The sequence below is a fragment of the Ranitomeya variabilis genome, chromosome 2 (genome assembly GCF_051348905.1).
Source record: "Ranitomeya variabilis isolate aRanVar5 chromosome 2, aRanVar5.hap1, whole genome shotgun sequence".
NCBI classification, from domain to species: Eukaryota; Metazoa; Chordata; class Amphibia; order Anura; family Dendrobatidae; genus Ranitomeya; species Ranitomeya variabilis.
The window spans coordinates 89155688-89167096 of NC_135233.1; the positions used below are offsets into that span (position 1 = coordinate 89155688).

Below are 11409 nucleotides of genomic sequence, written 5' to 3' on the forward strand. Positions count from 1 at the left end.
GTGACCCTGGTGATTATTCCTCTTGTTCCCCGCACCCCCTGATGTGCCACGTGATCTTCACTATCATCCCCGTTCGGTTCAGCAGCGGTGTTAGCAGAGCACTGACCTGTGACTCCATTCCTGAACCCAATATTGCTCGAGCTGCGCTGATCTCTGCCGAATTAAACAAAGATTTAAAGAGTAACCCTCAGTTATACTTTCTCCATAAATCAACAATAAGCGTGAAAATAAGACGCCTTGTAATATATCTTTTCGGAGCTACCGGTTTCTTCCTGGGCTGATCCTTCACTCATTTCGTGGGTAAAATCAGTCTTCGGTGAACACACGGGATCTCATAACTCAGATCGCAGATGACAGTTGGTGCTTTTAAAGCTCTTTGGAGATTCTGCTGCAAGTTCTCGTTGTCACGACAGTTAGAATTTTCCATAGAACATTATGAGCACTAACTGCCATCTGTCTCTAGAAGTTTGAGAGTGAGTGATTAATCCAGGAGGAGAAGAAAATCAGTTTCTCTATTAAGATATATTACTACCTGAGCAATCTGTTTCCTGCAATTAAAATGACTGTACCTCTTTAATTAGGAAGCAGTTTTATATACAAAGCCGCTTTACAATACACTATTTTCACTCTTTACTCGTTGGATGTTATAGTAATCTGTGTTGACCTGACCAGTGGCTGTGACCACGCTGTAGCCCCTTTCAATTTCCTCCATTGTGCCCCACAGTAGATTAATGGCAATCTGTCAGCAGCTTTTAGTTATGTAATATGAGTGCAGCATATTGTAGGGGCATAGACCTTGATTCCAGTGATGTGTCACTTGGGGCCTGTGCACACGTTGCAGATTCAGGCTTTTTTTTTTCTGTGCAGCTTTGTCAGAACACCTGAAGGGTTTCCTAATGCCAGGAAAGTGCATGAGAATCCTGAAGTCTCATACACATGTTGCTTGTTTGTGACTTGCTGATTTCAATCTGCAGTATGTCACTTCTTTCAGCGTCTTTGCTGCAGATTTCATCCATAGTAATGAGTGGGGAAAAATCTGCATCAAAAACGCACCTATTTTGCACAGCGGTTTTTCTGACAAGAGATGCTGAAATTTGTGCAGCAAACACTTAATGTGTGCACGTATTCTTAGTTTACTGGGTGCAGCAGTCATGATAAAATCACAGATTTCTATGTTGTAGATTTAGCCGAGCTCAGAATGTTGAGCTCTGTTTAACCCCGTACACACTACTGGTTGGCAGCTTTCTGTGTACATTGTATAATGACACAAAGCTGCTAATCAGTGCTGGGGGTGTAGTTGGACTAGGCGGCTCAAGTTAACTAGTCCTGTAGTGATAATCTCTTGATGATAAAACACTGATTGTATTGAAGCAGCAATACCCAGCCTAGTAAGTGACACATCATTGTAATCGGGGTTTCAGCCCCTACATCATGCTTCAGACTGCGTGGCAAAAACCTGGTGACAGATTCCCTTTAAGTTCTACCATTGGGCGTTTGGTGTGGATATCCAACACAGATTTGAGTGCAGAAAATCTTAATCAATTTTATTTCCACATTGCTGCTAGTTTCTGTAAGGAGATTGATCTGCAGTGCAGATATTTAAATCCACAACATGTGAACCTTTTGTCTGGCTTCAGCTCTGATTTCATCTTCTGCAATGGAAAATGTGGGTGTTGATTCAAATCAGCAGTAAAATCTGCATTTGACCTATTTCTATAGATGTCCTGCATAAAAGTCGCTGTCAAATATGCAAGTTGTGAACTTATGATACTGGAATTGGATTCTTAACAGACTATCAAAACTGAAATAGTAAAAAATAAATAAAGAAAGAAAAATTATGAGTGGTGGTAGTGATAGTAGTTTTTTTTCCCTCAAATTAAAAACTCATCCTGAAAACATGACATCACTCGGCTTCATCGAGAGAAAAAAAAAAGTTCTTCTCTCTTGTTGTAAGGGTGAAGGGCTGATGCGTTTTACCTCAGTCCAGAAGTCAGCACCTCGCAGCGGCAATGCGTGGCACGTTTCAGTACAGCTCCGACCAGACCGGACGGCCCTAATTCATCAAAGCTTTTACCTCAGTAAACTGGTGTAAAAAGCTTTGGAAAATCACAACACTTGGCCATCTCCGACACAGTGAGCAGACCTGGGAAATGGCGGGACATCCGTCGCTTGTCAAATTCCTGACAAGCAGTGACATACGATTTGTGAGGAACACACGGAGGTGCACCCAATTTGTCAGGTGCTTCTGATTCATTAGGAAGCGTGATTCTCTGTATCAGTAGTGTCTGACTCCAGCATGCCCCCTCATCAAGACCAGAGTGAAAAACGTCGATCTTGATGAATCGGGGCCTAAGACATGATCATACCTGTCCATGTTGTGAGGAAGATTGCTCACTAGTGATGAGCGAATGTGTTCGATAAGGTGTTATCTTGGCATGCTTGTGTGCACGAATACTATGTTCCTGTCCCCGCAGCTGCATGTCCCGCGGCTGTTCAGCAGCTGCGACACATGCAGGGATTGTCTAACAAACAGGTAATCCCCGCATGGGTTGCGGCTATCTAAGAGCCGCGAGACATGCAGCCAATTAGCACATGAGCAGGCTTGAGAAAGGCTCACACCTCGAGCCGAAACGTCACAGGAGCCCACATGGTCGATCACTACCAGACACCTTTTTGAAGTGTTGACTTATCTCCCTCTAAGACCATGGGATCGGGCATGTTGAATTCCAGTATGCCTAATCCTTATTTCCTCTATTTGGAAACTTGGAAGATTTTACAATTGGTGATAAATGTGACTTGACAAGCCCCGCTCATCTCCCAATGCAGAAGTGAGCAGAGCTGGAATAACCCTTTAATGTTCCAACCTTCAATGGATAAATGAATATAACGTCTGTTGGTTAACTGTGACCTAACCTGTTACACACTGTCTAACGCAGGTACGAAGCTCATATTACGATTTTAAAGCCTACGGCCCGTATTCTTTCCATAATGTACTATGCGAGGGAACCTGGAAAAATCTGGTAAGGATACTGCTCATCTGGTCAGTTTTTTTTGGGGGGGAGGAAATGTTATTGGATTTGGCACATAAGTTTAGAATCCAGCGTGCAGCAGATGACCTGGTCACCCAACATTACTTTTAGATCCCTTTATTTCATGTTTAGTATTCTTTGTTTTCGATAATAACATTTTGTGATCCAGAGAATCACACATCTGAGAAGTCTAGAAATATGACAGTCTTTATTGAATGCTATTATGCAGACCAAAGAAGGCAAACATCCATAGAAAGTTAAACCAGACCTGAACCCACAGGACAACGGACAAATCGTCTGTGCCCCAGCTGCCCGTCCTGCTGCCACCACAATCCCTAGATCCAGAGCTTCGTGTCACCATTCTTTAATTTTTATTTCATAAATCGGTAGTGCAGATAATCAATTTTGTAATATATCTCCTAAGATTAATCTGCTTCTTTCTCCTCCTGGACTGCGCTTTCATTACCAAAATTCTCAATTCTTGGGTAAACTCATATTCCGTAAAGTTTGTGACATTACTGGGATTGCTGACGGTTGGTGCTGATGAGCTTCTATGTAGAGGAGGGAGGAGCGCTGCTTGTTCCTCCCCATCACCTCCTCTACATAGGGCAGTTGCTATACTAACAAGTTTCTATCTCGTAATGTAACATTCTGTCTTCGCTGAATAGATTTTGCTTAAGAATTTTGAGAACAAATGACCTGTCCAGGAGGAGAAAGAAGCAGATTTCTCTGATAAAATATATTGCAAAGTTTCTTCTTTCCATGTGTATTAATGATTTATGGAAAAAAAAATAATAAAATGACGGTTACATTTAAATTGTTGTAACAGAAGCAGATTGATGCTATTGATTATTATGGGGTCTGTTTGGGTTCTGTTATTTGTCCACTTTTAGAATGGGGGGGGAGTTCTCCATGCTATTCTTTTTCTGATTTTCTAAAAACGGACACACAAGGGAGCCCAACGAACCCCATAATAATCCATGCGCCCCTCTGATTTCAGTTATTCATTGGGTTTGTCTGTTCCGCCAAGCGGAAATGTGAACATAGCCTAAGACTTTGCTTTCCTTACTGATCTTGCTTGTTTCTCAGCCAGCTCCGATATGACACCTTGGCCCAGATGCTCACACTAGGAAATATTCATGCAGGAAGCAAAGTGCTGGTCATGGAGACCTGCGCTGGTTTGGTCCTGGGATCAGTGATGGAGCGCATGGGAGGTAAGATTATACTGCCCTATGTATGTGGCTCCTGGGAAAGTTGACTGATGTGTGTGAAACAATATTCACTGCACTCTGATATACAGTGAGAGAGATTTATCAGGCGAAGTGCACCCAATAATAGTTTTCCACAAGTTGCAGCAGATTTATTAAGGGTTTTGGATACTTTCTGTGCCTTGTCCGTCAAGAGGTCACTGGCTTTGCGGTAAAGAGCGTGGTCTAACATGCAAAAACCATGCATCAAAAACTGCATTAACATTTTGGCACAGATTTCTGCCTATTAAGTCGTGTAAACTTAAGGTTCATTTATACAGACCAAGATATGACTGCCGATCAATAAATTTTTTAATTTCTGTTTACACCGGCAGGCCAAAATAAACGATCTATATGCATGTGTGCTGCCATTGCTCTCGACAGCACAAGTCCTGTTTACACAGGACCATGCACCGCAGAAAATATCTTTTGCGCTGTAAGTAAGTTAATTTTCACTGTATGAGCAAGCGTTTTGCTCATTCATCGGGTGATTGCCAACCTGTTTACACGCCAAGGTAATCATTAAATGAGTGTTTTTTTAACAACGTTCGTTCACGATTGTTGCAATGTAAATGCTGCTTCAGACTAGACAGCGTTAATTTGCATCTTTGGACTGTCTAGAAGTTTACTCTAAGAATTAGACAATTATTGATAAATCTGCTGCACTGTGTGTAAATCATCCAACATTGTGAAATCATTAGAAATGTATGCAGAAATATATATCTGATCACACAAGGACTTAGTCTTTTTCTGTACATTGTAACAACACACTTCTGATAAGTCAGACGTTGTGATTGGTGGAGGGCTTTATGCTGAAATCCCCATCAATCCCTAAAACACAGGGGAAGATGCTCTTACTGCAGCTCTAGAAAGAACATTGACTTTTTAGGAATCCATAAACTGCTTTCTCTGCTGTCTGAAGTGAGCAGAGCTGAAGATGTACAGCAGCCTATGCCCCTTCACTGGGTAATATGTGAAGGTCTCTGCACTTGGATGCCATCAAATAAAAACTTCTCACATGTCACGATGACATGACGGCATTGATAGGTTCCCTACAAATGTAAAAATCTTCGATCTAAACACAATCAAAAATTCCTATGCTTTTTTAAAAAGGGTATAGGAGAATTTACAAGCGGGTTCTTTGTCCCCATCAGTCAGGATTTCAGTTATTAATTAGTCTGGAGATCTACATCAGCTTTTCTGTGAGCCTATTGACTGTCAAAGGTTACGCACCAAAACCTTGGTCTCTGGGGTGTCCTTATTAGTTACCTTCATTTTCAGTTCACGTACTTAAAATTTTTTTAATCCATGACCCAAGAACCACCAAACAATGTCCATAAACACAGAGTAATACACGCTTTTTGGTGGTGTTGGCATAGATCTCTTTTGTCAATCGGACCTCAGGGTTGTCCCAACAATTTTGGGACAGCTGGCAAGTATGAATTAATGTATTTTGGCCACAAGTGAGAAATTCTGAGAATGTGCAATATTTTTTTTCCTATCACTCTTTTGGGGCCACGTTTAGATGCCCATTGGTCCTATTTTACGATTACATTATGACAATCCATAAAGCCATCTCTTGAGAGTGGGGGTTGAAACATGGCTTCATCATAACTTGGAAAGGAAACAAGAGCTAACACTCAAAGCACTCCACCTGACCTATGACCGCCTGCTGTGAACAATAGAAGTAGGTTATCTGATGAACAGCAGACATGAAGACCAGACACAGAGGCTGGGAGGTGACACTTTCCTCACCTGGATAAATACGTTTCCTCTTTTCAAAGCAACATTGGACCAAGGATGTCAGACATTCCGACACCGGTGTCCTGTTATGAATATTGGGGGTTTTTGTGCCAGGCGTAGGTCTTATAGGTCTTGGAGACATTTTTTCAGTGTCGTGATGAAGTGTTATAACGCATTTAGTTGCATCACTGGGCGATCTGCGCAATAGCTAAAATCATGATAGGAAATATGTCATTAATATCTCCCGCCTGGGACCTCCAGAGGACCGATATCCTGCAGGTTGGGGATCTCCTAATTTTTTGGGGACCGGAGCCGCATCCCATTGAGCAACCCCATCTGAGGTCACTGAGCGGAAGTATGTAGGAGTGACTATTATCTGATAAATTAGATTTCAATTTATTGTCATTATTGAGTATCAGGACATACAGCTTGCTGCATCACTGCCCCATATTCCAAACAGAGCGCTCCCCTCCATAATGATCAGCGCCATTCCTGCGACTACAGGTTTATTACTTTTTTCTTTACCCATTTTTTATTTTGTGACTGTAAATGCTGTATTGTTTTGTCCTCTTTTGTTAACATTTTATAAACACTGCCTACTTTTCCGATTAACCATTTATAATGTAATAGCTTTGTTCTTCTTGCTGTATAAACCGTATACCTGAAGCCTTGTGAAGCTGTACGTTACCAGAAATGGGTGCTTAGCAGAACCGGATGTGTGTAGAATATATGTTCGTGCTGGAGATTTTTTTGCACCCGAATTATGAATGATAAATTTAGACTTCCCATAATTCATCAGGACCGGAGTTTAATCAGCAATGAAAGTCTATGGTAATCTAACGCCAGCACTGATGGTCTGTAGTAGAGGCGTCAAAAATAGTTTTCTTTGACGTACTCAGAATTGTTATCGTATGTGGATGTTCATTATTATTGAAGACCAAAGTAATGCGGTTTTGTATTTGTACAATATATAATGCACTCAATATCCGGCAGCTCCCTGAGGGTTTGTGCGTGACCAAAGTGTAAAACCTTATTTGTTCACAGCATCTCCGGTTATAGGAAACACATAATTGATGCAACATTGATAATGCTGAGCAGTGAATGAAAGGGATTCCCTCTGACGTAGGTTCAGAGCAGATGTTCTCCTGTACAGCCCAGAGCAGTTATCACTGAAGTGTGGGACACAACGGGAAACGGATGATGATCATTAATTAGCTATTCACCTTTAGCGGCAAAATGCAATACAATCGTATTTAGCCCTCCAGGTACTGGCACAGACACGCAATATTGTGTTTCCACAGCTCCACTTTCCAAAGTGTACATGATCCAGCAATTGTCAAACTTGCAAACACTAATATATACTTGTACCATGTAAGTGTCCTACTCCTAACACGTCTTTCCTTGCAGGTGTACATTGGGAAGAGTTCTCAATATATTCTTCTGATAGAAGTCCTCTTCTGACCTCCTATGGTGCAGCGTAGCCCTGGATATGTTTGACGTATCAAATTATTCAACCCTCATTGGCAATTACATTTATTAGCACAATTTGCAAAATTTCTGCTCTTTGTAATAAACCAAGCAAGAACAAACTAAATAACGCAACACGACTAATATGATAAGTGGTTTCTCCAAATTCATCACAAAATGCCACTTATACTGACTACTGTAATGCAGTCTCAGAATTCTCAACTCCTTTATGACAAGTGTCTTTAGTACTTGGTGTAGAACCTTTGGTTGTTATGAGCCACTGCACACGTGAAATATAGGTAGACATCAGGCTCTGAAAGAATTCCTGAGTAACCTTCATCCATTCCTCCTGGACAATGGTCTCCAGTTCGTTAATATTCTTCAGTTTGTATGCTTCCCCTATCCCATCAAAGATGGCAGACAACTGTTAGCATAACTACAGAATCTAAGACTTTTTCTGAAGCCAAGCCTTGGTGGAATTGGGGTTTTACTTGTGATTATTTTCCTACTGTAATGACGTCCAAGCTTCATTTACTCACCGAAGGCTTTAATGTTTTCTCATACTGTTTCCTGAAGGTTTCCTTGAATGCATCTATCCCTCCACATGCTCACAGGTTTTCAGTTCCAAAGGAAACGAAGCAGCCCTAGATCATTAACGAGCCAATGCCATTCTTCACTGTAGGCACATTGATCTTTTCAGCATACATCTCATTTTCCAGACATACCGCTGATACATAGACCTGAAAAAGTTTGTTTTATTTGATTGCTCCACAGAACAGATTCACAAAACTTATGTGGCCTAGTTATTTCAGTGGTTTTGTGCATATTTGAGCTGACTTTTTTCCAGTGTACCTCTTGAAGTTCAGGCATGGAGCCCTTCAGCGTTTAGCATGCTCCTTACTGTGACTGATGCCACCAAATCTTGTTTCAGGGCTTTTGCAGTCGCTCAAGGTTTTTTGACTCCACTCTCTGCCTCCTCGGGAATCTGGTGGCAGCCGGTGATCACTTCCTTTTTTCTGCCACATCGAGGTAGTGTAGTTGGTTCTCCTATAACTTTGAACTAGTGAACTCTGCTTCCACTTGTATCTCTAGGAACATTCGGAGTCTTTTTATCTTTTGTATCCGTTCCTTTGTTTGTGCAAGACAGTGATCTCTTAACTGTTTTGATCTCTCTCTTACCATATTTCTAAAATTCAGTCAGTGAAAAGTCACAAACCACAGACCTCTAGCCAGTCCAGGTATTTGATCTATTTTACCTCAAGCTCACCTGATGCAGCTAATGAAGCCCTTGATCATCACAGGCGGTGTGCTTGAGTTTTGCCAATAAATAGGGGGTTGAATAATTTTGATTGCATCTGTATAAACTTGCAGCACAGGACTTGAATTCAGTCCTCACAAAACCTCAGAAAATGAATCCAGTGATCTGGAGAAATGGGTTGAATCTCATGACTGGGCGACATTTTGGGCCATGAACTGGGTGCATGTAGCAGAGTGTAGCTGATCTGCCTGGAGGCTTCACCAACGCTTCTGATCAACTCTCTGCCAAGCCCTGGAAGCCTGGGGTGAAAGAAATGTGTCCACCATCACTGTTCTCTCCAGCATCATGAAGAACTTCTTGTTTCTTCTGTAGAATAAATGAATCTGTCACCAAGGTTTAGGTCTCCAAACTATTATCCAGGACCATGAGAGGTTCGCTGCGATGAGTCACCTTCTTTGTGCAGATTTGGTATAACAGGGAAATATAACTTTTGAAAACTGTTCAAATGGCAGAAAGTCACGAGCTGCTCTGCCACACAGTTTTAAGGGGTTGTCCTCTACTCTGCCAACACCACCTGAATCTGTATGTTTGCCCTCAGTATAGTAGTAAGGGCTCCTTCTCACTTGCGAGAAATACGTGCGAGTCTCTCTTGTTAAAACCAAGCTCTGGCGCCGGCACTTGGGAGCGGAGCGTGCAGCTCCATGTATTGCTATGCAGCTGCATGCTCCGCTCTGGAGTGCCGGCGCCAGAGCAGGGTTTTAACCTGCGAGACTCAGACGTATTTCTCGCAAATGAAAAGGAGCCCTTAGACTTAAATCCACCTCCAGTGCCAGCAGCACAGCACCATTCCAGCAGCTCCCCCAGGGATTGTGTGACATTGGCTGCAGGGATCGCGTAACGTAACAATCGGTGCTGGCTTCACACTCCCTGCCCTCTGACAAATCACATTACATCCGGAGGAAGTGACAGATGCTGCTGTCTCCTTTTCATCAGATGCATGTAATGCATCCGAAGGCAGAGAGCGTGAAGGCAGCACTGAGTGGCCGCAGGGATTGCGTAGCGTAACATGATCCCCGGGAGAGCCAGTGCCGACACCGCTAGTGTGGCACCTGCAGCGGAGGTGTATTAAAGTCTTAAGATTTTACTGGGGGCAAATATAGGGATTGAGAAGATATTGTCTCAGTAGTGGATAACCCCTTTAAGAGTAACTGTTGTTTTTTTTTTGTTTGTTTCATAAATCCATATTACATGTGAAATGATCATTCATTCTTACAATTCTCCATTCACGGGTAACAGCTATGTCTTCAGAGAATGCAGATTTTCCCATTACTGAGATAGATTGTAGTTGGTTCTATGGAGAACTGTTGTTTTCGGGGAACTTTCGGCAGAATGCCTGTGTCTGCCTCTAGCTAGTCCCTCCTCGTCCTCCCCTTTCTGTATAGAAGCACTTAAGGTACCTTCACACGAAGCGACGCTGCAGCGATAGCGACAACGATGCCGATCGCTGCAGCGTCGCTGTTTGATCGCTGGAGAGCTGTCACACAGACCGCTCTCCAGCGACCAACGATGCCGAGGTCCCCGGGTAACCAGGGTAAACATCGGGTTACTAAGCGCGGCCCTGCGCAAAGATTTTTGCATATTTTCATGAAAATGTAGCTGACATAGCTCATCTCAGACTTGATGTACGATATCACGGGAATGATCTGAAATCTAATGGTGACATGATTGACACATTTCAGATTCAGTCCCTGACTCAGGAGATGCACAAAGCAGTGCGATCAGTGGAGAAGAGGAGGTGTCCTTCCTATGGAAGCAGAGTAATCCGCGCTGTGCTCTCTGCACCTCCTGCACCGCTCGGCCCCTTCATTACACCTGGACCATCGGCAAACTGGTATCAGCGGGGTCTCGATCTCTTAAATTACTGAACCCCCACTTATAGGAAATGTATGGCGGTCATTATGAAATTGCCACAAAGGTTTATAACCTTTTAAATCAAAATTCTTCAGTCAGTCAGGTTTGCATTTTCTGTAAGTACAGGGGTTGTCCACTACTTAGACAACCGCTTCTTAAATGTTGTGTTGTGTCCTATGTAATGTGTATACAAAAAACCCTTCTACTCGTCCCTCAGCACTGGGTTTCCCAGCGCTTGTGTGATGTCGGTATTGCAGGTGAACACTGCAGACAATCATTTGTCACTGATGGGCTGCTTTCCTCACACTTCCATTGGATGACCATGGTATGAGCTCTGAAGGCCATCATGTTATGGACTGTCCGGGGCCGCGCACAACTAGATCCTCGAAATATATGTTTCTCTGAAAAGCTGAAGCAATACAGAGAGTAATGTATCTGGCTGCAGTTTGCGCAGCATGAAGTACAGTGCGAGTTCCCTTAGAGTCCTTTCCGTTTTTGTTTTACTAGTACAGGTTTGCAGTACCTGTCCTCTCGCAGATACCTGTAGATTGGTGTCACCGGTCCATCTCGCCTCCCAATGCAGAATGGAGATAGGAGCAGGATTACCCCATTAAGTGGGTTTAAAATGTTGATTTATTGAACTTAGAGTAGGAGGCTGGCTTGGTTTCTTCATTGAATCTTCCAGCCAGCCCCCTTCATACACATCACTGGTCCTATTCTGACACAGGCAGAGAGGGGATGCTACTTCTCTATG

At 42.8% G+C, this 11409-nt stretch overlaps 1 protein-coding gene across 2 annotated transcripts in view; it reads left to right on the forward strand.

Annotated features, from left to right (window-relative positions):
• The window catches only part of TRMT6 (tRNA methyltransferase 6 non-catalytic subunit), a 69552-nt gene that overhangs the window by 24807 nt on the left and 33336 nt on the right, over positions 1 to 11409 (forward strand). For both annotated transcript variants that reach the window (XM_077282652.1, XM_077282653.1), the window contains exons 5-6: positions 2937 to 3020; positions 4119 to 4243. In XM_077282652.1, the coding sequence (XP_077138767.1) occupies positions 2937 to 3020; positions 4119 to 4243 (209 nt within the window). The remainder of the gene's footprint in view (positions 1 to 2936; positions 3021 to 4118; positions 4244 to 11409) is intronic.